The 26,841-nt window shown below is 44.5% G+C and overlaps 1 protein-coding gene across 1 annotated transcript in view; it reads right to left on the reverse strand.

Moving 5' to 3' along the window:
- Positions 1-5,659: 5,659 nt before the first annotated feature.
- Positions 5,660-26,841, reverse strand: part of UCP1 (uncoupling protein 1) — a 29,599-nt gene continuing 8,417 nt past the window's right edge. Inside the window, exons 4-7 of the mRNA XM_029597186.1 lie at positions 25,274-25,471; positions 20,322-20,423; positions 18,305-18,485; positions 5,660-6,699 (exon numbers count right to left, since the gene is read on the reverse strand). Coding sequence (XP_029453046.1) covers positions 6,585-6,699; positions 18,305-18,485; positions 20,322-20,423; positions 25,274-25,471 — 596 coding nt within the window. The 3' untranslated portion in view covers positions 5,660-6,584. The remainder of the gene's footprint in view (positions 6,700-18,304; positions 18,486-20,321; positions 20,424-25,273; positions 25,472-26,841) is intronic.

Genomic DNA, 26,841 nt, shown 5'->3' on the forward strand with positions numbered 1-26,841 from the left:
GAGATGCGGCGACCAGAATTGTACACAGTATTCAAGGTGCGGTCTCACCATGGAGCGATACAGAGGCATTATGACATTTTCCATTTTATTCATCATTCCTTTTCTAATAATTCCCAACATTCTGTTTGCTTTTTTGACTGCCGCAGCACACTGAACTGATGATTTCAATGTGTTATCCACTATGACACCTAGATCTCTTTCTTGGGTTGTAGCACCTAATATGGAACCCAACATCGTGTAATTATAGCATGGGTTATTTTTCCCTATATGCATCACCTTGCACTTATCCACATTAAATTTCATCTGCCATTTGGATGCCCAATTTTCCAGTCTCACAAGGTCTTCCTGCAATTTATCACAATCTGCTTGTGATTTAACTACTCTGCACAATTTTGTGTCATCTGCAAATTTGATTATCTCACTCGTCGTATTTCTTTCCAGATCATTTATAAATATATTGAACCGTAAGGGTCCCAATACAGATCCCTGAGGCACTCCACTGTCCACTCCCTTCCACTGAGAAAATTGCCCATTTAATCCTACTCTCTGTTTCCTGTCTTTTAGCCAGTTTGCAATCCACGAAAGGACATCGCCACCTATCCCATGACTTTTTACTTTTCCTAGAAGCCTCTCATGAGGAACTTTGTCAAACGCCTTCTGAAAATCCAAGTATACTATATCTACCGGTTCACCTTTATCCACATGTTTATTAACTCCTTCAAAAAAGTGAAGCAGATTTGTGAGGCAAGACTTGCCCTGGGTAAAGCCATGCTGACTTTGTTCCATTAAACCATGTCTTTCTATATGTTCTGTGATTTTGATGTTTAGAACACTTTCCACTATTTTTCCTGGCACTGAAGTCAGGCTAACCGGTCTGTAGTTTCCCGGATCGCCCCTGGAGCCCTTTTTAAATATTGGGGTTACATTTGCTATCCTCCAGTCTTCAGGTACAATGGATGATTTTAATGATAAGTTACAAATTTTTACTAATAGGTCAGAATTTCATTTTTTAGTTCCTTCAGAACTCTGGGGTGTATACCATCCGGTCCAGGTGATTTACTACTCTTCAGTTTGTCAATCAGGCCTACCACATCCTCTAGGTTCACCGTGATTTGATTCAGTCCATCTGAATCATTACCCATGAAAACCTTCTCCATTACGGGTACCTCCCCAACATCCTCTTCAGTAAACACCGAAGCAAAGAAATCATTTAATCTTTCCGCGATGGCCTTATCTTCTCTAAGTGCCCCTTTAACCCCTCGATCATCTAACGGTCCAACTGACTCCCTCACAGGCTTTCTGCTTCGGATATATTTAAAAAAGTTTTTACTGTGAGTTTTTGCCTCTATAGCCAACTTCTTTTCAAATTCTCTCTTAGCCTGTCTTATCAATGTCTTACATTTAACTTGCCAATGTTTATGCTTTATCCTATTTTCTTCTGTTGGATCCTTCTTCCAATTTTTGAATGAAGATCTTTTGGCTAAAATAGCTTCTTTCACCTCCCCTTTTAACCATGCCGGTAATCGTTTTGCCTTCTTTCCACCTTTCTTAATGTGTGGAATACATCTGGACTGTGCTTCTAGAATGGTATTTTTTAACAATGACCACGCCTCTTGGACATTTTTAACTTTTGTAGCTGCTCCTTTCAGTTTTTTTCTAACAATTTTTCTCATTTTATCAAAGTTTCCCTTTTGAAAGTTTAGCACGAGAGCCTTGGATTTGCACACTGTTCCTTTTCCAGTCATTAAATCAAATTTGATCATATTATGATCACTATTGCCAAGTGGCCCCACCACCGTTACCTCTCTCACCAAGTCCTGTGCTCCACTGAGAATTAGATCTAAAATTGCTCCCTCTCTCGTCGGTTCCTGAACCAATTGCTCCATAAAGCTATCATTTATTCCATCCAGGAACGTTATCTCTCCAGCGTGACCCGATGATACATTTACCCAGTCTATATTGGGGTAATTGAAGTCTCCCATTATTACTGCACTACCAATTTGGTTAGCTTCCCTAATTTCTCTTAGCATTTCACTGTCCATCTCACCATCTTGACCAGGTGGACGGTAGTATACCCCTATCACTGTAGTCTTCCCTGATACACAAGGGATTTCTACCCATAAAGATTCAATTTTGTATTTAGTCTCATGCAGGATGTTTATCCTGTTAGACTCTATGCCATCCCGGACATAAAGCGCCACACCTCCTCCCGACTGCTCCTCTCTGTCATTGCGATATAATTTGTACCCCGGTATAGCACTGTCCCATTGGTTATCCTCTTTCCACCATGTCTCTGAGATGCCAATTAAGTCTATGTCATCATTTACTGCTATACATTCTAATTCTCCCATCTTACTTCTTAGACTTCTGGCATTAGCATACAAACATTTCAAAGTTTGTTTTTTGATTGTATTTTTATTCTGCTTTTTAATTGATAGGGATAAGTTAGAATTTTTTAGCTCAGGTGAGTTTTTAGTTACAGGCACTTGGACTACTTTTCTAATTATTGGAACCTCACTATCGGGATGCCCTAATTCTAATGCTTCATTAGTATCCTTCTAAGATACCTCTCTCCGAACCATGCGCTGCTGAGCGACTGTCGGCTTTCCCCTTTGTTCTAGTTTAAAAGCTGCTCTATCTCCTTTTTAAAGGTTAGCGCCAGCAGTCTGGTTCCACTCTGGTTAAGGTGGAGCCCATCCCTTCGGAAGAGACTCCCCCTTCCCCAAAAGGTTCCCCAGTTCCTAACAAAACTGAATCCCTCTTCCTTGCACCATCGTCTCATCCACGCATTGAGACTCCGGAGCTCTGCCTGCCTCTGGTGACCTGCGCGTGGAACAGGGAGCATTTCAGAGAATGCTACCCTGGAGGTTCTGGATTTAATCTTTCTACCTAAGAGCCTAAATTTGGCTTCCAGAACCTCCCTCCCACATTTTCCTATGTCGTTGGTGCCCACGTGTACCACGTGTACCACGACAGCCAGCAAATTTTAAACACGTTATACAAAGGAATCAATACATCAATTATAAGTTTAAATTAAAAAATATATTATTGACCTCTTTCTATTTCTGATTCTATTTTTATTATTTTTGGTAAGTCATTTGTGATTTATTTATGTACAATGGCTTGTAAAAATATTTGGCCCCCATAAATATCAGCAGATTGTGTGGGTTACAAATGACACACACATTGTTACAGACAGTATGTTTATTGCAAACCAGTACGCTTTTAAAGTAAATTTTCAGTCATAAGTCATTATTTCTCCTTTTTTTATAAAATTAAAAACTGAAAAATGCTGCTTGCATAAGTATTCAACCCCTTCAGACTAGTACTTAGTAGAATTACTTTTGCTGCAATAACAGTTTTGTCTATTGGGGTAAGTTTCTACCAGCTTTGCTCACTGTTTGGGAGTGATTTTTGCCCGTTCTTTGTGGCAGATTTGATCGTTCGCTCAGGTTCATCGGGTGATGCTTATGAAGTGCAGTTTTCAAATAGTGCCGGGCCATGGAAAAATGGTCTTGCTTGAAGCCGGTCCCTGGTGCAAAAAAGGTTGGGGACCACTGGCTTAAATAATGGAATGAGCATATACAATGGATTGGGCTGAAACAATGGAAAGGTCATCAAAAAATGTACTGAGAATGAAGTAGGGTGTGTTAAGGGTAAGCTTGTTTGAAGAGCTAGGTTTCGAGTTTTTTCTTAAATTTCTGTGTGCACTGTTCTTGTCTGAGGTCAGGTGGCATGGAGTTCCAGGTTGATGGGCCTGCAATGGATAGAGCACATTCTTTTGTGGTATTGAGGTGGGAAAGCTTAGGTGGAGGAATGCATAGAGTGCCTTTATAGGAGGATCTGGTTGATCTGTTGGAGGTGTGGAATTGTATTGAGTCGTTAAACCAGCTCATGTTCTGGTTGTCGAGGGTTTTATGTAAGATGGTGAGTGTTTTGTAGATGATAAGGGAGGAGATGGGGAGCAAGTGAAGATCTTTGAGGATGGGTGTGATATGGTCTTTTTTGCGGGTATTAGTGAGTATTCTGGCAGCGGAGTTTTGAAGCATTTGTAGAGGGTTTAATAGATGCTTTGGGGAGACCGAGGAGTAGGGAGTTACAATAGTCTATTTTGGAGAGTATGGTGGCTTGGAGTAAATGCGGAAGTCATTATGGTGGAGGAGTGGTCTGAGTTTCTTAAGGGTATTAAGTTTAAAATAGCATTCCTTCATCGTTGAGCCAATAAATCTTTTTAGGTTGAGGTGATTATCTATGGTGACCCCGAGGTTTCGTACTTGCTGTGAGAAAGTATTTGCTTGGGGCTGGGCACTTATAGGGTTATTGGGTGGTGAGATGATCATAAGTTCCATTTTGGAGGTGTTGAGGGCCAGATTCAGGCTGGTGAGGAGGCTATTGATTGATTGATAGGATGTTTTCCCAAGTTTTAAGGGTGTTGGCTAAGGAGTCTGTGATGGGGATGAGTATTTGTACGTCGTCGGCATAAATAAAGTGGGAGAGGCCTAAGTAATTGCCAAAATGCCTTTCGTTTGAGGAGGCATTGCTGAACGACCAGTTTGTTTTGGTAAGTGATGTGGTCTAGGTTCCACCGGGGTTGGTTGAGGTAGAGTACCTGGAACGTCGTGTGTCTTATCTTATCCTCTACAATCTTGGCAGAGTTGTTTGAGGACGTAGATGCATTAGAAGAAGTAACTTGTATATAGAGAGATGTCATCACAGTTTTGGCTGTCTCTTGGTGGCTGGATGAGAAATCTTTGGGGATTCCTTTGGCTGTGTTTAGGCACAAAGTACGGGGAGTGTTTGCCTTGTCTAGTAATAGTGGCAATAGTGTAGTTGAGGGGTGTGTGGTAGTAGTACTTGTGCAACAACACATTTTGGAGGTGGCGTGGAAGTAGTGAGGGAAAGCACTGCAGTATGGAGATAGTGTGGGAGTTACCTTATAGGGTTTAGGGGGAGACGGGTTGATGGTTAAGGGTGTGTCCAGTGGAGCTTTTTAAGGGCCAAACGACAGCGATAGGCATGGTTGGGACATGGCCAGTAGGGGATTCAGATCTGTGCCAAGTTAGGGTGGAGGATACATCCAGCTACCCTTGGAGAAACTCCCCTCCTGTGAATGTTAGAGATCCATGATGGGGTAATGTCTGGGCCTTTTTTCTTTTTTTTAATATGCAATCAAAGGGGCTTGCCCTTCGGCACCGGGCGCTTTAGTGAGACAGCTTACTTTTACCGTACCCCCTTAAAGGGGCTGAGTCTCTGGTGGTGGTGATGGGGCTGGTTAGGAGAAGGGGCCAAGGGCTGGGTCTTGAGGGGGCTTCAGTGAGATTTGACAGGTGCCCCCACCTAATACACAGCAGGAACACAATGCAGCAGAAATGAAGTGGTCCAAATACCTTTATTCAGTGCCATACGACCAAACTATCTCCCCCACACCCTCACATTCATTGATGCAGGATTACTGCAGGCTCCTGTTTGATTTGTTCTGCATTGCTGATGTACACACAAGCAGGTGCTGTTATCACTATGCAACAGCCCATTCCTTTCTGAGGGATTAGAAGGGGTTGGGATATTTATTTTTATTAAAAAGATAGGATTTGGAGTGCTCTGGCAAAAATGCATTAGCATTTTCCTTTTAAACCAAAACTAATAAAAGACCTTAACTACCTTTTGCAGCATATAATATTTATTGAAAAAAATAATTTTGTAGATAACTGCCGGATAAATAAATTACAAGTTAATTAGCATGATCGTATATTTTCATACCTCTTCCTCATTTTAAGTTAATTCTATGTGTTTATAAAAGTGCTCTTCAGGCTTTTATTTTTTTTACTTTGTATTTCATGCAAAATAAAACAAAACCCAGGCTGACCTGCTGCCTCAGGGCTAGCTCTGTGCGCTGTCCTCCAAAAGCTCCCACTTTGATCTCAGAGTCGGGTCTTCTGCGCCCCACGTCAGAGAGAGGCTGTTTCTACAGCCCCCAGGGGAAGGAGCTGTGATCATTGCTCAAGGGTGACACCTGCTGGTCAGATTCAGGGCCTGCGAGTGCATGGTGTAACCTGAAGAACTGTGGTGGCAAGGGCATTGGGCAAAGGGAATGAGGATATAAAACAGGAGGGATGGTGCAATGATCCCAGCTCCTGGTTCCAATTGAGCTGGAAGCCTATGGAAGCAGAAGAAAATCTGGATCCAAAACAAAACAAAACCCTCCAAAATGGATCCCATTATATAAAGTGCTTTCTGTTCTTGTTACAAGAGCTTGTTTCTGATCTTGATAAGTCACAGTGCTGGCCGACATTTATATTACTGGATTGAATCCTGGCATACCCTAAACATGAGAGTGCGGTGGACAATACCTGGATACCAAATTCTGAAATAGTAGCCTGGCAGCATAGAGTGTCTCTTTCCCCTCAATATTTTGAGAAGGGAGAATTGCAATATCTGTAGGTTTTTTTTTTTTTTATTCCCCAAAGCACTGTGGCTTGCTGCTTTTCTACTAGGTGTTGTCCCAGAGGTAGGGGAGGTGCCGTTGTGCCATAAGACACAAGGCTGGAAGAAAGTCTTTGCTAGAGATCTCATGGTGTCTGGGAGAATCAGGTCGTGAACTCCAGCTTCTGCCACGACATCATCATTGCCCTCTTCAGCTGCTCGAAGGAGACAAACATCACGATGTTCCAGGAGCCCAGCCGCAGGAAGGAAGGTACAAAGCTACAAGAAAAGAAGCACACAATGTAGGCTGGCTACTAAGCTATGAAACTCAGAAGATGGCAGCAAATAAAAGCCCATATAGCCCATCCAGTCTGCCTAGCCCCGCCTCCTGGGCAGCTTTACAGTCCCTTCCTCTCCCTCTGCAGTCCCCCATGCTTTCTAAAATTCTGATACCGTCCTTGTCTCCAGCAGGAGGCTGTTCTATGTGTCCACCACCCATTAAGAAATAGTTCCTTAATTACTCCTGAGGTTACCCCCTTCAGTCCTCATTCCATGACCCCTTATTCTAGATCAGGATTTCTCCCACTTGTAACCAATGTGTGAACCCCATGTTGGCACTTTAAAATTCACAAGACCCTCATGCAATGACCACATTTAATTAGCAGTGGGGGACAGTCCAAAATCATGCCACTCGCCTTCCCCATGCTTTAGCTGTACCACTTTCTCAAACTCTAACTTCTCCAGTTGATCCTCTCTCAATCTCCACCTGAACCTCAACCTCCTCTCCTTCAGAGGACCCCCCCTTCTTGTTCACCTCCCCTCCAGCTGATCCCCTCTTTGTCCCCAGTTCCTCACCCCCTCCAGCCCTTTTTCATCCCTCAAGCTGATCCCATTTCATTCCAAGCCCTTCTTATAACCCACCCAACTGATCTTGTCATTCCCTCCCTTTCTTCCCCCTCCTCACTCATCTCCCATTCCCTCTCAGCCCCATCTCGTCTCCCAACCCTTCTTACATACGCAATTGAATTTCTGTCATTCCCCAAAGCCAACCCTCTCTCTATCTCCACCAGCTCTCAAGCTGATCCCTTTTCTGATACTCCCCTACCAGCAGATCCAACTCTCATAGCTCTTCTGTATCTGAACCCTCCCTTAAAATAGTCCCTCCTCCAAACAAGCCCCTGACCAGAGTCAGCAGCATCGTTTTTCTTTTGCGCCTCTGGCCAGCACTTGATGATAAGTGAAAGGCAGATGGGGCAATATTTTTCACTTGGGTAGGTTCAGTGATAGGAGAGGAGGGAGGTGCAGTAGTAATCTGCACTGGTCCGTGCACACTCAGCCCCTCCCTCTGCTCATGGTTGGGCCCAAGCCTGACTGTAATGTGCAAGCAGCTGTTTGGTTAATGATGAAAGTCAATGTGGGGGCCTGTGAGCCAGTGCAAGATCACATGCCTGCAATGGCCTTGATACTTTTGTGCAGGGCTGCCTGTTATCACAGAAACTTCTGCAATGGCAGTGCCACTGAAGAGCCTGTGCATGCTGGCTAACAGGCCCCAGGCTAACTTCCACTATTAACGCTGTTGCTGCTAGGGCCTACCATTGGAGGCATTTGTGACTGCAGCTGAAGGTTTTGTGACCCCCATTTGGGGTTATGACCTGCAGTTTGGGAAGCCCTGTTCCTGTCTGTTAAGGGATCCGCCTCCTATGCATGTAATCCTTGCAGGTTTTTAAATATTTAAAAGTTATATGCTGCCTAATGCAATGTCAGCTGAATTCATAAAAAAACATTTTCTCAAAAACACCTCATCAGTCAGACAGACACAATAATTAAAAATCAAGTCCGGGAGCAGTATAAATCATTGAAAGCTTTTCATAGTCTATTGAGAAAAAGCCTGCCTGAACAAATAATTTAAAAACCTTACTATTGATTTTTTTTCCTTAAGTTCCAGGGGAAGCTTGTGCTGGAGACTGGGACCCATACTAAGAATATCTGTTTGTGAGTTGTCTACAATTGCCATATTTTAACAGAGGGGACTACTAGCAAAGAGTTTTGTATTCCTGCGACATCTCCCTCAAATACAAACGTTTCTCACTGTACAGTGTCTTATCCAATAACATTAGATTTTTGAAGCTTACTGGCAGCCAGTGGAAGGAGCCCAGGCCTCACTGGATTCTCATTTCTTCTGTCTTCTATCCTCTTCAAATGATGCCGTCCACTGGGAACGTATCCATTTTGCTGTACAGCAAATTGGCGCCCTCCTCGGAGGAGAATGCACCAGAGTCGATTTGCTCCAAGGCATCCTTTTGGATGGCATCATTTGAAGAAGACAGAAGACAAGTCTCCAACCAGGCCTAAACTTTGGCCTCCAGGCCTAGGCCTGATCCTGGACCAAGGTCTCAGTGTCGGGTTTTAGCCTCTGGGTTGAGGCCCCGGCTTCGGGCTCTGGTCTAATCTGAGGCCCATGCATCAGGATCCAGGCCTCTGGCCTGGGCTCAGAGTGAGGCCTAGGCCTCAGGACCAGGCCAGGCCCCAGCATTGGGCCTGGGCTTAGGCTGAGGCCCAGGTGTTGGAACCCTGATAGATCAGGTAAGTGAGGCTCAGGAAACTTCCTGACCCCCCAGCAAACTTTTTCAGTGGGGGGGGCCCTGGGCCTTTATTCGGGCCTTGGCCGAGGCCCCCAGCCTCATACTCTGGCATAGGCTGTCGCCCTTGCTTGCTGAGACTCGCCTATTCCCTAGGTGAGTCTCAGTCCTTGGCTAGGTGTAGGCCCAACCAGAGATGTTTTTTTTTTAACCAAATTAAGCAAATAGGATTTGTTTAATTTAGGGACCTCTCAATTCATTTCAGGGCCTCCCCCAAAGAAAACAAATTGGCCCTTATTCATTGCGTCTTTCAAATTCAGTTAAAACAAATGCACATCCTTATTGCCTAGACTAATGCAAAAGTCCTCCTTTGTGAAGATTTAAAGTTGTCCTAAGAGGCTTAGTTTATAGAATGCCGATTTCAACACTACAATTAGCTGGAGACTTACTATGAAGTTAAAGTCGAGTAGGACCCTCAGATTTCAAACCTTATGCGAGAGAGGCTAAGCTTAATTATTTAGCAGTATATCATGCAAATCATTGGGGATTGGCTGTTGTGACATCTATAGAACTTCAGTCTTTTTTAGATTTAATACTATTCTATTAAATCTGAATCCACTTTTCTACTCCCTCAATGCAATGTGTCAGGCATGAAACCACATCACCAGGGGCACCTTCTATAGGCAAATAAAGCTGATATATATATATATATATATATATCAGCATAGATTTTCTACTTTACGTCATAGGTTTTAATAGTTTAATGGGTGTGGATATGTATCATCTCTCTCCTTTTCCTTCTTTCCTCCAGCGTATACATATTTAGATCTTTAAGTATGTCCCCCATATCCTTTATTTTGATGACCATGACCATTTTAATAGCTTTCCTCTGGCCCGATTATTTGGTTTAATGTCCTTTTTTGAAGGAGTGTACTCCACATGAGATCTCACCAGCGACTTTTACAGAGGCAATATTACCTCCTTTTTCCTGCTGCCTATTCCTCATCCTATGCACCCCAAGCATCTTTTTGACTTTTGCCATCGTCTCATCTACCTGTTTGCCCACTTTAAGCTATAAAATATGATCACCCCCCCCTCGTATCCCCATCTTGTTTTGTGCACAAAACTTCAGCCCCCTGCACTATACTACCCCCTTACATTTCTGCAACCCCAAACCATAACCCTGAATTTATTTATTTATTTTTTTTAGCATGAAATCTTAGCTGCCATGCTCCAGCCCATAGCTCAAGCTTTAATCGTTCCCTCTGTTTTCCACACTTTCCAGGATGTCTCTACGGTTGAATGCAGGAGGCTATCATTTGTGCATTGTTGCCACGTTAGTAGTCCATTATTAAACCTATCCGTTTTTTTTTTTACTGTTGAAGCAGCTCTAGGACTCTGAGTTCTTTGTTATAATAATTATATTTGAATGCTGTGACCTGAATCTTCCATAGAGCACATGATCATGTGTTTCCATCTTTAGAAAACGAGGCTGCCTTTCCACCTCTTGTTACTATGCTACGCGGACTTATTTATCATCCTCCTAGTTTTAAAGCTGTCGTCGCAGCCTAAAGCCTTTAGGATTCGAATTTGGCTCAAGTTCAGTTAATCTCTAAAAGAAAACAAAGATGGAAGAGAGTTGAAAATATTTAGTAAGTGATCAATATTCAGAGCTCTTGTGTGGTTAAAGTCAGCTTTCGACTGCATCCGTGTCACTGTTTGAAAATCTTCTCTCCCCCACCCCGAGGCTGGGTAATTTTGCCTGCTCAAAATCAGCTTGTGGACAAAATTTGCCCAGACAAAATGGGGACAAGTCCCATTCCTGCCTGGAGCGGGGTCCGGTACGTAGCCAGTTGGTGCAATCTTTTGGCAGAAACTGACTACATCTTGGCCAGATCAATCCAGACAGTGCAATAGCAAACCTAAATGCTTCCGGCCACTACTCAACTAACCTGCCCCAAGCCAAATACAACCCCCCCCCCCACACACACACACACACACACCCACACCCCAGGCCTAAGATCCCTCCCTGTCCCCTACCCTACCTACATTCTAAGTATTAAACTAACCCACCTTAAACCTGTAAGATATCAAATCCTCATCTGCCCCTCCCTTTGGCCACATTAGCATCATAACTAACCCACCTGAGAACCTTTTTTCTTTTTAAAAACAACAACAAAATAGTTTCTCCCCATCCTCCCTCAGCACATCAGAGACTTAAAACAAAATGGGGTTTGCTTCTCCCAACCCCCGGCACATTGCTAAAGAGGACAACGTAACCTTTGGTACCTTCCTTTGTATAGCACTTTGTGGTTAACATGAAACCCCCACCCACACTCCTGCTAAACCCCCCCCCCCGTTACTCCTCCTCCATGAATCTCTCTTCCCTCCTGCTGGCTCTCGTCCCACTGTTGCTTAGTGCATTTTTTAATATCGACCTCTGTTTTTCACATTGTGGTGGATTTCAGGAAATTGAAGCGCATCAGACACGAGTGCTTGGAGGCAAGTTTAACGAATCGGTGCTTAGCCCTGCATACATATGTACTGTAGATGCTTTTGCTGCCATTTCTTTCCGAGCCAATGCAGTGGGTAGGGGTATTTCACTACTTTCCTAAAATTTGGAAACTCATAGTTCAATTGTTTGATTTGTTTAAACTCTGGGCCTATTTTACCATTAAGCACACGATGCAGATGGCTATAGCACCAAAATGTGGGTGGAGGGATGGGAGGAGGGTGGCAAAAAAACCCAAAACAGAATTGCTACACTGAGGCTCCTGTCAGCCAAGAAAAAAAGGTGGAGCCAGGCCATGATTAGAAGGGAACCCCAGGCCTCGTCACTCAAAGGCAATGAGGAAATCGCCAGCAGTCCAAGCAACTTGGCTGGGAGAGGGAGGGGCTTATCCAGGCCTCACCAGCCGCAAACAACGAGGAGCTGCTGGCGAGAAGAGCAGTGGAAGCTCGTCCTTCCGCCCCGCAACTGTGTTGACCTCTCTGCGCCCGCACCACGTGCATCTTCCAAGGCTTGTGCCCTGCCTGTCCTGCTACTGAGCTTTGCACATCACGAGATCGGCAGCAGGAATAGCAAACCTGTTCTGGTACCGAACAGAAGAGACGGAGCAACCGGGGCAGCAGGCAGGGGGCAGATGCTGGGAAGGGAGTGGAGATGGATGATGAGGAAGGAGACAGCAGGGTGAATTTTGGGAAAGCAGGGAAAATATAGGAGATTGGATGCTAGGGCAGAAAGAAATGGAGGGTTTGTGGTGCCAAGAGGTAAGAATAGGCAAGGAGGCAGTATATAGGTAAGACACGACGTGGAGAAGGTGGAAAGGACTGAGGTCAAGGAAAATGAATGGGAGGTGTAGGTGAGAGATCTGCCGTATATGAGAAATGTTAAGGAGGAGTAAGACGACATGAGATAGAGGCTGAGAAGCAAGGAAAAGCCACAGAGCTTGTATCCCTGGTGGGGGCTGTAGCAGTAAGTGGTGGTGGTAGTATGATGGAAACAGCTTGCGGGGTGAGGGTGTACAATCAGCAGAAGATGGGGGACCCCCTCCTTTCCCGCTCTCTTGGAAAAGTGTCCAACAGTGGTGCTGAGCTGGGTGGGGGGATGAGGCTGTGCCAGGGCCATCACCGCCAAAAGAAGGGGGCATAGCGCCAGAGCTGCTGCTGCTGGTAGGAGGCTTTTGAACCCTAACCCCCGATTATCCCCCTTGCAGCCTTCTCAATCTTCGTCCATTTTCTTAATAAATTCCCACAGTCTTCTTTTTCTTTTTTTTTGCCCTCTATGTGTTGATGTGGTACGTGTCACGGACCTGGCCGATCCAGGAGGGGGCTGTGGCTATTTCACAGGAAGGCCTAAAAGGTTTTAAAACGATTATGCATAGTCCTGGGAGGAAAAGGGGTGGAGGGTCCTTACCTTTGAAACGATTATTTGTAGGTGTGAGAGCAATCGTTGTAAAGTAGATTATGGGCAGCCTATTGCTATTTCTTTATGGCACTGCTCTCTAGGGTATTTATAAACTTCTCAAGATAAGGTCTTAGAAGTTATATTGGCTCAGGAAGTGAAATAGCCCGACTTGAAAGTGATGGGCAATTTAGACTTGCAAATAGGGTGGATTGTTTGAATGGGGAAATAGTTTTTATCTCCTTTGTTAGTGAATGATCTGATGCAGGTAGTACAGGAGCCCCTGCATGAGGGAGGTCATTTCTTACGTTTAATATTCGCATCTATTCATAGCTCCATGTGAAGGGAAGCTCTGGACAGATCATTATGTAGTATATGTGAGTTTGTGGTATTTGAATAAAGAACAGTATTTGATGCGGCCCCCGCTCCATGGGTAGTCGGATAGTAGAGAACTGACCAGGTAAAAGATGGTGAAATTATAGGGGGAAATGGTTAAAGATGGATGGAACGAAGGGCGTTTTGAAAGATGAGTGGTATGATCTGTTAAAACGGGGTTTGGTTGAAGGTCACTGGGGGAACTTGATGAAATATACATATAAGAAGAATATTTCCCCTTGATTTACACAGAATTGGCAGATGATGAACATGGGTTGCATAAGCTGAGAGAAGTGGAGGAGAACAGGTTTGCAGGATGATAGCTGCACTTCACCAAATCAATCTATGGCCTATTTTAGACAGGTTGTGCAGGTGAAAAGGAAATATTACTCTGGGGGTTATTGAGAAGGCAGATGAGAACCCTAGGGCGATGTTTAGTTTGATAAAATCTTTGCTAGGTCATGCTATAGGAAGGTATCTGGTATACGAGGATTTGCCTGATTGTGAGAGTATGGCTACCTTTTTTTGAGGAAGAGGTTGTGCCTTTGAAAGAGGAATGTGAGGGAGGATTGACTGTAAATGATGATTTGGGGATAGATGGGAAGCTGTTGGTTTCTTCCCATGTTAGTGGGGTTCAGGGAAAAAATGGAAGTTGCCCCTGTGACTTTTGTGTACTTAAGTCATGTTTGAAGATAATGAGGAAATCGTATTTTCCATTGGATCCAATGTCCTTCCTATTTGATTAATGGTTTACCTGATGAGGTGGTGTTGGGATTCTTGAAATTTATTTTTTTTTTTTCTTTCAGTGCGTGGCTGGTCCCTGGAGTATTAGACAGTGATTACTCCTAGGTTAAAGGATAGTAAATTGGATCCAAGAGATTGCAGAAATGATAGGTCTGTGTCCTTTGGTGGAAAAATTGATGGAGATGATTGTTACAGTCCAGGTTTAAAATTTCTTGGAAGATACTAGGAAGTTGGATGAGGTGCAAGCTGGATTTAGAGGGGGCTGTAGTAGGGAAGCTATCATGGTAGCTTTGACGGAGGTGCTGAGCAGATGGTCTCGGTGGTGTCACTTGAGTTATCCAGCACTTTGGATTTAGTGGACCATGGGATATTGTCAGCCCATTGCAGGGAAGTGGGAATAGATGGGCAGGCTTTGGAATGGACTACTTTCTTTCAAGGGCCCATGTTCCTCCTTAAAGAAAGTGAAGTATGGAGTGCCACAAGGATCATCATTGTCCCCACTTTTTTTTTTTTTTAATGTGTATTTAGCTCTTCTGAGGAAGATGATTTGTACCTTTTGGCTTCATTCCATTGATATATGCAGATGACATTCTGGTGGTGGCCCCATTAGGGGTTGATAGAGATGAAAAGATTGGGCATCTGAATGATTGTTTACAGGCAGTGGGGAGTTGGTTGACAGGAAGTAAGTTGGTCTTGAACCCAAATAAAAGTGAGGTGCTGCAATTTGGGACTGTTGATAAGTGTAGGCTAAACATTGGTGGAGTGGAAGTGGTTGCGATGGAGGAAGCGAAATCTTTAGGAGTCAGATTACATTGTACTCGGACTATGGAAAAGCAGCTGCACGTAATTCTTACTTACGATTGAAATGGGTGTGGTAGTTGAAACCATTTCTGGAATTGAAAGTATTAAGATCAATGGTGTTTGCACTAGTCTTAACCTTGATAGATTACTCTAATGCCCTTTATCTGAGCTTACCTGGGAGGGTGTTGAGGAAGTTGCAGGTACTACAAAATATGGCCACAAGAATTCTCCGAGGCTGATGCAATAATCTGAGTGCTAAAAATCTGGGCACTGGTTTCCAGTGCACATTAACGCTCAGGGTTTTTTTTTTTCTGACTCCTGATGCAGTAAGCTAACGATATGCTAAAGCATTGGGAGTTATAAAATGTGCAACAAATTTAAAATGTTCATGCAGCACAGTCCAAACACACATTTTAACTCGAGAAGGGAGAATGTCCGTGACAGCCGCAGCCACCACTTAGTCGGATAATTACCGATTTTATCCATCTGTCTGGTGCGGGTCCCCACTACTTAGCCAGATAAGTAGATCTCTTAGCTAAGTAATGTAAAATATTCTTATATCCATTTATTACCATGTTATAATGTAAAATAGGGCTGTTACCACCCTATTCCTTTAGTTATCTGGAAACCGATGTGATATCTCGATCGAATGTCGGTATATAAAATAAATAAATAAATAAATAATGATGACCTGCGCTAGATAGTAGAGATGTGAATCGTGTGATCGATCGTCTTAACGATTGATTTCGGCTGGGGGGGGGGAGGGAATCGGATCGTCGTGGTTTTGTTTTTGTAAATATCGTGTAAATCGTAAATCGGGGGAGGGCGGGAAAACCGGCACACTAAAACATCCCTAAAACCCACCCCGACCCTTTAAAATAAATCCCCCACCCTCCCGAACCCCCCCAAAATGCCTTAAATTACCTGGGGTCCAGAGCGGGGGTCCCGGTGTGATCTTTTACTCTCGGGCCTGCGGTGCTTTGTAGAAATGGCGCCGGCGCTACCTTTGCCCTGTCATATGACAGGGCAAAGTTAGCGCCGGCGCCATTTTGTTTTTTGTCCCCCGACGTCAGGAGCGTAGGAGATCGCTCCCGGACCCCCGCTGGACCCCCAGGGACTTTTGGCCAGCTTGGGGGGGCCTCCTAACCCCCACAAGACTTGCCAAAAGTCCAGCGGGGGTCCGGGAGCGACCTCCTGCACTCGAATCGTTTTGCCGTACGGCCGGCGCCATTTTGCGCAAAATGGCGCCGGCCATACGGCAACACGATTCGACTGCAGGAGGTCATTCCCGGACCCCCGCTGGACCCCCAGGAACTTTTGGCCAGCTTGGGGGGCCTCCTGACCCCCACAAGACTTGCCAAAAGTCCAGCGAGTGTCCGGAACGACCTCCTGCAGTCGAATCGTGGACTTTTGGCAAGTCTTGTGGGGGTCAGGAGGCCCCCCCAAGCTGGCCAAAAGTCCCTGGGGGTCCAGCGGGGGTCCGGGAGCGATCTCCTATGCTCCTGACGTCGGGGGACAAAAAACAAAATGGCGCCGGCGCTACCTTTGACCTGTCATATGACAGGGCAAAGGTAGCGCCGGCGCCATTTCTACAACGCACCGCAGGCCCGAGAGTAAAAGATCACACCGGGACCCCCGCTCTGGACCCCAGGTAATTTAAGGCATTTTGGGGGGGTTCGGGAGGGTGGGGGATTTATTTTAAAGGGTCGGGGTGGGTTTTAGGGTTGTTTTAGTGTGCCGGTTTTTCCGCCCTCCCCCTTCCCCTGATTTACGATTTTTGACGATAAATCGGGGGAATTCCTATTGTATCGCGCTTCTAACGATTTTTGACGATTTAAAATATATCGGACGATATTTTAAATCGTCAAAAAACGATTCACATCCCTACTAGATAGATGGATACGTACCGACTTACCTGGGTGTGTGGCGGCAGCCTGAGGCTATAAGATCGTCCGTATTCTGAAAGGTAACCAGGCTCTGCCCACCCTCCAAAAGTGAATCAGCAGAGGGAAGCACTGTGGTGGAGAGCTAAGAAACCATAGATCCCTGAGGGTGTCCGGGAAGAGCACTGGAGTGTCTCTAAGATGGGAGGGGGAAGGTGTCCACGCACTGCCATTATGGAGCTGCCACCCTCCTGGGAAGGAGATCCTGAGATCAGGGACATTGGATCAGCTCCCAATGGGTTGGTGGGGGGGGGGGCTTGCTGACGTTTCCTAGATCTGTGCTTTACCTATGGAGTGGGCCATAGCTTCTGCCCCTCTGATCGCCAAGGGGATAAAATGCTGCTTTCGGCTTTCCTTTCTTCTAACGAGTAGCTTTGGCAATGCCTGTGATGTGATCAATGTTGCCACTTTTGTACTTATCCTCTGGAAACTTAACTCCAGCTCTGACCTGGAGCTAAATTTCCAGTGCTAAAAAGTGTGCGCTGGCCCCAATACGGTCTCTCTGTATTCGGGAGGTACTGCTTAACATTTGCATGGATTTCCCTATGAGGGCCCGAATTAAAAGCGCATGCTATCTGCGCGTAGAACGCATTGCTGCATCAGGAGTACGTTTTTTTGCACGCTGAAGTGAAGGCAAAAAACATGCGTTCGCCTGATCGCACCTTTCTGCCTCAGCCTTTGTGTGGCAGATCTAGGAGCGAAGCTGCAGCTTTAACTTTGAGAAAGCTGCATTGGTTACCAATGAAAATCATGCTGCAAACGTTTGGTTTTTGGCATTCAGGATTTTGAGAGGGTTTTGTTCCCAGTGGTTTATCTAACCAGTCTGGTTGCAGATGTTCCAATTGCCCCTTAAGATCTCGTCAGCAATCGATGATGCAAGTCCCCCCCCTGCTGAGGACTTTCTGTCATATCAGAATGCAGATTCTGGCTTTTTCTTCTGGAGTCCCAGTGTGGTGGAATGAGATTCCGATTGAAATCGGGGAACAGAGAGAGAGAACTGATGAGGTTTCCTAGGAAATTAAAAACCTGGTTGATGATTTCTGGGGTGTAGGAGGATGGTGGGTAAGATAATGGGATGACTGGAGATTGATTTTAATGATAGCTGGGTGGTCCAGTTGTGCTGATGTTTTATGTTGTAGAATTGTTTTAGTTTCATTTTAGTTTTTATGAGTTGCAATTTTGTACATCACTTTGGGTGATTTATTGAAATCCGTAAAGCGATTAACATATTCTTACATTAAAAAATGTCTTGATTAGATTGAGTGCTGCAATGCAGGGTCTGTATCTTATATCGCAGACGTTGAGTAGCACTATAGAAGTGATTAGTGATAGGAGAGAGCATTCTGCTGGAGCTGCCACTGGCAGGTAAGGCAAGAGGGTAGATTAGGGGTGCAAGGGTGAAGGTTCCCCTAGAGCACCTAGAATCTTTTTAAATTGAATTAGTTGTCATACAGCGTGGAGCATGAGCAAGCCAGAACATCTTATGTCCCCGGAGGCATTGGAACAAGGTAACGAGCTGGCTCAGTAATTGACCTTACCCTTTGTAAAACGCCAACGGTCCTTCCTTGCTCAGCATGGTCCATGCAGAGTGCATGGCACTTTTGTATTGTCCCGGGGGAGAGTTCATGTATCTGGTCTTCACAACGTCTACAGGAGATGCCACCACCGTGGCGCAGAATCCGGCTCCAAAAGCTGATACGAAGTGGCAGGGCAAATTATCTATGAATCAAAGGCACAACAGCTTGTCAGGATTATTTTTTTTTTTTTAACGTAATCTTTATTGAATTAGCATTGAGCTCATTCAGTGGCCTTGTATTTGTCCAGTTTGAGGATTTATTCATCAGAAAGCCCAATCAGCTTGAATGAGTCTAACTTTTCCAATAATAGTGTATACACATAACCTCATGTTGGCTTTGTACATACTGTGTTTTGGGCCCCTTATTTTGTAAATTATATAACGCCAGTCATTTAATTAAGTAACACCTACTACCTCTTATATTGGGGGAGAGTGTTACCTTGCTTGGGACCATTAATAGATTAGCCCACCGGCTGATACAGGGAGAGAGATTTTTCCCAGTCTTACGTTTAATAAAACACAGATTATACAGTAGCTAATAACGTGATATGCATCGACGCTTTACAACAATAGAGTCTGCGAGTGGGAGTGGGATAATGGATACTATTTCTCATTTTATCCGGCATGTTGTGACGGCTTCTCATATATAGTGCATGATACCACGGGCTGCATTAATAAGTTCTTGCTTAAATGCTATATAGATTTTAACTCTTCATACTTGGGAATATTTTAACCTTTCATCTGGGCACCTCCTACCCTGTGGGGACAACTTTGCCATTCTCCATTCAGTTCAACCTTTCTTTGTGGTAACATGGGCATGCAAAATATTTGGGTGAAGCCCTTAATTTTATAAAACCCTGTAACTGTTATACCAGACCTAGATTTAAGCAGAGGCAACATAGGCGGTTCCCCTCCCAGTGACTGATTTAAAGGGGCTATCTGAGCCCCAATGCCCAGGGTATGGTTTTTGCAATATACTGGAAAGCCCTGCAGTTTACTGCTCTATCCCTTCCCTTCAGGTAGCATGCAGGAAACAAGAGGGGAGGGGCTGGAGAAGGAAGTATGGCAATTGCTTTCTGCTCTAGGGTGTCTGCTCCAGCTCATCGCCATAGAAGGGTTGGGTTGGAACAGACCACTGCGGGCAACTCGGGAGGAGAAATAGGAGGGGAGGGGCTGAAAAGGGAGCCAAGCCGTTGTTTTCTGCTCTGTGTCTGCTTCAGTTTTACCTCCTCCCCTTCTATATCTACAGTCTGCTTGTGAGGAGAAACAGGAGGAGAGGGCCTAGAGCAGACACAGCTTTTCTCTCTGTGATCCCAGGGCTTGGGACTCAGCTGAGAGCAGAGTTGGGGAGGAGAAAGAAGGGACCCTGAGTGCTTGTCAAGGAGTTATGAGTGATTTATGCAGGTGGGAAAGGAGAATGCTGGTGTAGGTCCTAGGAGAGGGGCAAGAGAGAGAGTGTAAAATGGATTAGCAGGCGGAGGAGGCGGAGAAGAGAGAAAGTTAATATGCATTCTCCCTTTACCCTGCTAATAAACAGCAATCTCAGGGTGACTACAACTCCAAAAGTTCCCAGGTGTACTGATCCTGTCTCTGATGCCAGCTTAGAGCTTCATGCAAGCAGGGATCTAGACGGTGCGGTTTTCCTCCTCTCCATGGCAGCAATGGAGAAAAAATTAGCACAGGGCCCCTGAACAGGCCCTGCGCTAACTTCATTCCATTACTGCCATGGGCCTGGCAGCGGAGAGGAAGTGAGGGGAGGGACAGAGAGGATGAGGGGGTGCAGAATAGGAAAACCTGCTTGGGCAGGGGCATCCCTGGGGACCCCCCTACCCTCTGCAGAGAGCGCCAGTGGGTACTGAAGTCCCAAATCCAGCCCTGGCTTATATGGCAGGATGTATACCTCATTGATAAATAACCATAAAAACGCAATCAAAGTACATATCCAGGGCAAACCCAAAATGTACAGTGACACAGCTCACCTGTCATTAGTCTGTATTTGAGAATAGCCTCCTTGATCAGATCGTAGGTTACGAGCTCCGCACAGTTGACGATGGCATTTCTTGTCACATTGGGTAGTGTTCCTGTGACAAAAGGCAAACATTGACTCAGTCTGTGCTATACTGAAATACAGTGTGTACTAAGCATTTTTCCCGTTGACATAAAATGGAGAAGGCGCATTAGTATTTTGGGCCCTTGGAGCATCAGTAGTAATTTAAAATTTACACACAATTTTTTTTTTTTTTAAGGCAATCAAGTTGGCAGTTCAAATCATTGAGATGTCTCGTTAGTAGCATTCCAAGAAACGCTTTTAACAAATCATGAATAATGGGTTAAAGCAATGTCATAAGGTTCAGGATCTGTCTTTTCTAAGAGGGAGATCATGGAAGAGGTTTTGATCGTGCCTTATGTGTGAATGATCTTAAAGGTTTAAAATCCAAAGTTCTAGGGGTGATGACCAACATTTTTTGTAAATAATAATATATATATTTATGTAAGCGTGTGTGTTTGTGTGTGTTTGTGTGTGTGTGTGTGTGTGTGTGTGTGTGTGTGTGTGTGTGTGTGTGTGTGTGCATTTATTTATTTATTTTGCACTTTTTTATACCGACCTTCATGTTGAAAGCAAACATATCAAATCAGTGTACATATAACAGAAGAGCCCAATGCATTACATAGAACAATGTTGCAGGGGCATTACATAGAACAAAAACAGGGGTTACATAGAACTGGGAACAACCGGGCGAACTGAGCGGATCGTTGAACGGCTAATTGCAACGGCAAATGGGGGAAATTAACAATTGAATAAAGGATACAAGCATTTGAGGACCTTTGTCATATTAGGACAAAGAGGAGAAACCTGCCTCCAACATGAGTGCAGATTGATGAAATAAATAAAATAAATAAAGTAGAAAGGACAGTTATAAGGTCTGGGATCAATTAATGCGGTTATGTATGTATATGTATATAATGTATGTATGTATATGTGTGAAATGAATATATGGAATGAATGTATGTGAGTTGCCTGTCACGACGTAATGATTTCTTTGTTTACAACATTTGCTGGGGGACCCTCTGGCTGCAGTATGATGAGGCTATCAGCTGAGCTGATTCTAGAGCAGGCCTCATACAGCTGGCCATGCGAGAAGCAGTGGTGCTTCAAGTCAACACCAACGACCTTGAGAGTCTGGCCCTGAGATTTGTTAATAGTCATCGCGAAGCACTCTCTGAGCGGGAACTGAAGGCGTTTAAATTGAAAGGGTAAGAGTGATGGTAGAAGGGGGATGTGAGGGATGAAAACTGGTTCTCCTCGTCCACAACCTATGAAAATGATTGCTTCGATGACATTGCTGTGGAGGGACTTGACTTGAAGTCTGGCGCCATTGCAGAGTTTTGGTGGCTATAGATTTCTTAGTAACATAATTGGTGCGCCAACCTTCAAAATGAGATTGTGCTGAGGAATGCCTGGAGAGTTGAGACTGTGCAGGAACTCAACAGGGTAATGTCGACTTTGACGACCAAGTCCACAGACTTATACGTTTTTGTTTCTGAGGTGAACGCCTGCAGGAGTGTGTCACTGATAGTTTGTTGTGTCATTTGTAGAAGTTAAAATTGCCCTCTCCCTAAAGCACGATGTGTCCTTCATGTGGATGTTTTGAAGATCTGGGTATACCTTTTGTGTAAGACTTTTCAAATCTGTGACCAGGCGACATAGATTTGTGGCAGTTTCACTTTGCCATCTTGTTCATTGAGTGTACCATCTCCTGTAGCCAAAAGAAGGCATGAAAACTCTCCTGCCTTGACGTCGCCTGTCAGTTGCACCCTCATGTTCATTCTCAAGTCAGGACTTTCACTGTGGGCCACAGGTAAGAGGACTTGAAAGAGGCTTTATCTTCATCGGCATGGGTCCCCCGCGGAACAACTGGCAGAGTCTGCCTGAAATCCCTGGCAAGCAGTGCTCGCAACTCTTCCATGAGGCTGTTGTTGTTTCAGATATCTTTGAGTGTCCTATGGAGAGCCTCGACGCTGCCTCTGTGGGCCATGGTGCACTCATCCCACACTATGAGTTTGCACTGTCGGAGTACCTGCGCCATGTTGCACAGAGGTGTTTCGGTGTTGTTGAGATTGAGAGGAAGCTTGAAGGCAGAATGTGCCGTCGTTCCACCTTCCAGAAGTGTCGCTGTGATGCCAGAAGAAGCCACAGCACTGGCAATGTTTGAGTCTCTGCGTACCCTGGCAAGCAACAGGTTGATGAGGAATGTTTTACCAGTACCTCCTGGAGCATCTAGGAAAAAGATTCGGTGACAGTTTCTAAAGACCTGAAAGCGGTATTGGAACAATTCAGCTGCTGCCATCAACTCACACACAGAACCATAGGTGCCGGCCCTCAACATTTCACCTGTGTAGTGAATTTGGGAAGTGTAATTGTTCCCCATACTATCATCAGTCCACACTTGAAACCTGTCCCAGATCAGACAGACAGGAGACTATTGCTTTCCTGATATCAACGGAGGAATGCATGTTGCCATACAGTAAATAGGACAACGAATGGAAAAGACATGAACCATCACGAGGCATAGGAATGACAGTGTAGGGGCAACTTATGTGGCCAGTGGTGACAACCTCACAAGACATGTCGGTCTTAGTAATGATGAAGGTGAGTGTAAGGAATGAATGTATGTAGAAAGTAACCAAAAAAATGCAGGAACGTAAGGAAGAAGTGTTAATAACTGTTTGGCGGTCCTTAAAAGTATCGATTGAAGCAAAGCGAAAGAAATGAACCAAGGAACAAATCAAGAAATGTGATCCCGTGAGGCTCCAGATAGCATGATATGGACAGCCCAACCATACTGGAAGGACTGTTGACAGAGTGAGTGTGTGGCTAGATATGATATCCCTGCGCATGGCCAATGGGGAGAGAGAGGAACACCCCTGCGCATGGGCATGTGTGATGCGTACCAACCACGGGGGCCTGGCGGAGTGTGCTAGTGCGGTGCATGTGGAAGGGGGGCTGCCGCATCCGTGGCTGCAACATAGGGAAGTGGAAGGTGGCCCCTGACCTTTTGGTGAACGCAAATGCCTGTATGGAAGGAACAATGCAACGTAAGAAAGTAAAAATCGGATCCATCTTGCAGCGTTGTAGGGACTCGGGTAGTGGGAGACTTAGTAATGAGTGAGTGAGTGAGGGCTTTGGAGTTATAGATAGATATAGATAGATAGATATAGATGTCACGTACGATGTACTATTGCATGATTGGCACATAATATCCTGCATTACGGACTGCTATTTCTATCCCATTCCGACTGGGTATGTGAGTACTCAACATTGTTTTTTGGTGACCCCGATGTGACCCTGGCTGGGTGTTGCGTTCGATGGTAGTATGGAATGAACCATCAAGTAGGAAAGTGAGAAGTGGTTAGTTTTTCCAAGGACATGATAGAGAATGAAAGAGCCAAGTTTCAGCCTTGTAGGTACTTGACAAGTGGGAGAATTAGTGATGAGTGAGTGAGTGGCATTTATAGATATAGATGGAGCACCAAGAAAACTTTGGAAGGGGGGTTTTCAAATGGTAAGATTGAAACAATGTGTTGAGTCTTATACAGATTCAGAATTAGTAATCTACAATCAAAGCTATGTGTATTTGTGGAAAAAAGAATCTAGGTATTACACAACACTTTGTATTTCTATTTCAAAAATAAAATAATGAATTACAAAGAAGGAAACACTTATTTTTCCACACCTGATTTCATTGCTAAAGCGATATGAGTGTGTTAAATTTTCAAAAACCTTTCTGCTATAGTCGCACTTTTGGGTAGATTTTATAAATCTACGCGCGCACGGACAAAAGTACGCCGGATTTTATAAGATACGCACATAGCCATGCGTATCTTATAAAATCCGGGGTCGGCGCGCGCAAGGGGGTGCACATTTGTGCAACTGCGCTGCCTGTTCCCTCCAAGGCTGCTCCGAAATCGGAGCAGCCTCAGAGGGAACTTTCCTTCTACCCCCCCCCCACACCTTCCCCTCCCTAACCCCCCCCCCCCCCCCCGGCCCTATCTAAACCTTCCCCATACCTTTGTTGTTAAAGTTACGCCTTCCAGCGGGCTGCTGGCACGCCATCACCCGACCCGGGGCCTGGTCCGGAGGCCTCAACCACGCCCCTGGGCCGGCACCACGCCCAGACACACCCCCTGGAATGCCCCAAAATTCATGCCACCCACCCAACACACCCCCCTTGCGAAGCCCCAGGGCTTGTGCGCGCCGCTGAGCCTATGCAAAATAGGCTCGGCGCGTGCAGGGGTTTCTTAAAAGGGTTACGTGCGTACCTTATGCACCTAACCCTTTTAAAATCCGTCCATTTGTCTTTGGACCCTGTGTAGCTTAGGGCACCATGATGCTGACTTTCATCGGAACCTCATAAAAGCATATCATTAGTACACCCAGCATATGAACAAGTGAAGAACAGATGCAAGGGAGCATAGTTTAAAACTAGTGGGCTATGGTGGTGCATACATGTTTCTCTCAACAATAAATATGTAAGAAATACAATACGGGTCATACTTTGTCTTGATTTAAGAACGAGCCAAAGTGCCAAAATGTTCTCCCACAGCTGTACAGACTCTGAAGCTGAACCATCTCTAGGCTAACTGGTGTCCTGTGCTTATCCCTTCGCTGATGGAATCTCTGCCAGAGCACTCGCTCCTTCAGTAATGGCTCCAAGACAGCATCCCCTTCTCTCTTTCCCTCTGTCTCCATGAGGTGGAAGGGTATAGGGATAGGAAGGTATCAGCACAGTGACTGCCCCCTCCTTGTGCATGGCGTCCTGTGCAGCTGCCTAGATTGCACACCTCAAGCACCAGCCCTGCTTCTCTACTTGCACATTTAGGGTCTACCTACACCTGTGCAATCTCTGCTCCAAGCATAGATTATACCTACCTTTCCAGAGCCCCCTCACGCCTTCTTCCCTAGCAATGCTTTTATAGGCATGGAGTGCCCCATGATATCTCTTTTTCACGCCTTGAAGGCTGATCTGTGCTTGCATTCTGACTTTCACCACATCTGTTGGCTGTGCTATAGTAACTGCCAAGGCTCCAGTAGTGCACCCAGCCAGGATCCTGATTCCAACGCCAGCATCTGCCCAAAAAGATAGATAAAAGAGCTCTGAAACATGGGTACAATGTTTTTGCAAATATTTATTCTATACTGTGGCTGTGGACTGTGTTTGTTATGCCTTCCTTCAAACATATCCTTTTAAGATCAAAGAATGGCAGTACTTGTCAAAACTGTCAAAGTAGCATTTTCAAAATAAGGCAGTTAATGGTGTGCACGAGTTTCCCCAGGCGTGTTAACATTACTTAAAACACAGATTTTCAAACCCCAGCTTTAGTTAATATGAAATGTAATGTAGCTGTTTTTAATGAATCATTTTCACATTCAACTACACCATCTATTACTGTACAATCTAATGTAATAAAACAGATTTGAACATAAAAACTGTGCCAACTTAACTGCTCATAAGTGTTTAGAGCAAAAAGCAGAGACCAGTGGCCACAATTGACAGGAAACAACAGGAGAGTGGCACACTTTAAACACAAATATGAAAAACTGAACTAAGAAATCATAATAAACACTACTGTAAAGAAAATAATAAAAGAACATGACAAGAGAAACTATCCTCAAAATAAATGCAATATTTCCTGTAGTTTAATAGTTTTTATTAAATTTTATGTAAAATATATAATTGTGTAGTAATAAATGCAATGGTCAATAAACATTAAAAATAAAAAAAAATCCTAACATAGAAAGATGACAGCAGAAGACTACAGTCTTGCATCAACCAGTATTGGTTTAATTGATGGTGCATGCAGTGATGCTGGCTGTGGTCAGAGAGCTTTGCTTCTGAGTTTGCAATTGAGATGGATTTTACCGACCAACATCCCCCCGATGGAACGATTGGACTAGTTCCAGCATGGATTCCCACCAGAGGTGTTCTGGTAATCCCTGAAGAACTCCCCTCAAACTTTCCACTTTATGGGAGGTGCTTGGTCCTACTCCTAGGGGACAACAGTTTGTCGCTGGAAGAGATTTGTGTGAGTGGGGTGAGGTTCTCCTTTTCACCTAGCGGAGGACATGCACCTCCCATCACAACTGATGTGGCATTCTTATACCCCGTGAAGCAGGCATTGCCCAAACATGATCATGTTGGCATTTTTTTATTTTTATTTTCAATGTTTATGGATTGTTGTATTTATTACTATGTAATTATATATTTTACACAATTTTATTTATTTTTGGGATAATTTTTTTGACAACTATTTATTTCCTTGTATTCATTCTTTTACAGTAGTGTTCATTAAATAAATACATATCTAGTTCAGTTTTTCATAAATTTTAATTCTGTCTTGTGTACTATTATCATTGGACAGTACCTGACCTACAAAGGAAAGGAATTTATTTATTTTCTGCGCTTATAAACCGCATCATCCAATCAAATTGATCTGTGC

This window comes from Rhinatrema bivittatum, chromosome 1 (genome assembly GCF_901001135.1).
Source record: "Rhinatrema bivittatum chromosome 1, aRhiBiv1.1, whole genome shotgun sequence".
In the NCBI taxonomy this organism is placed as follows: domain Eukaryota; kingdom Metazoa; phylum Chordata; class Amphibia; order Gymnophiona; family Rhinatrematidae; genus Rhinatrema; species Rhinatrema bivittatum.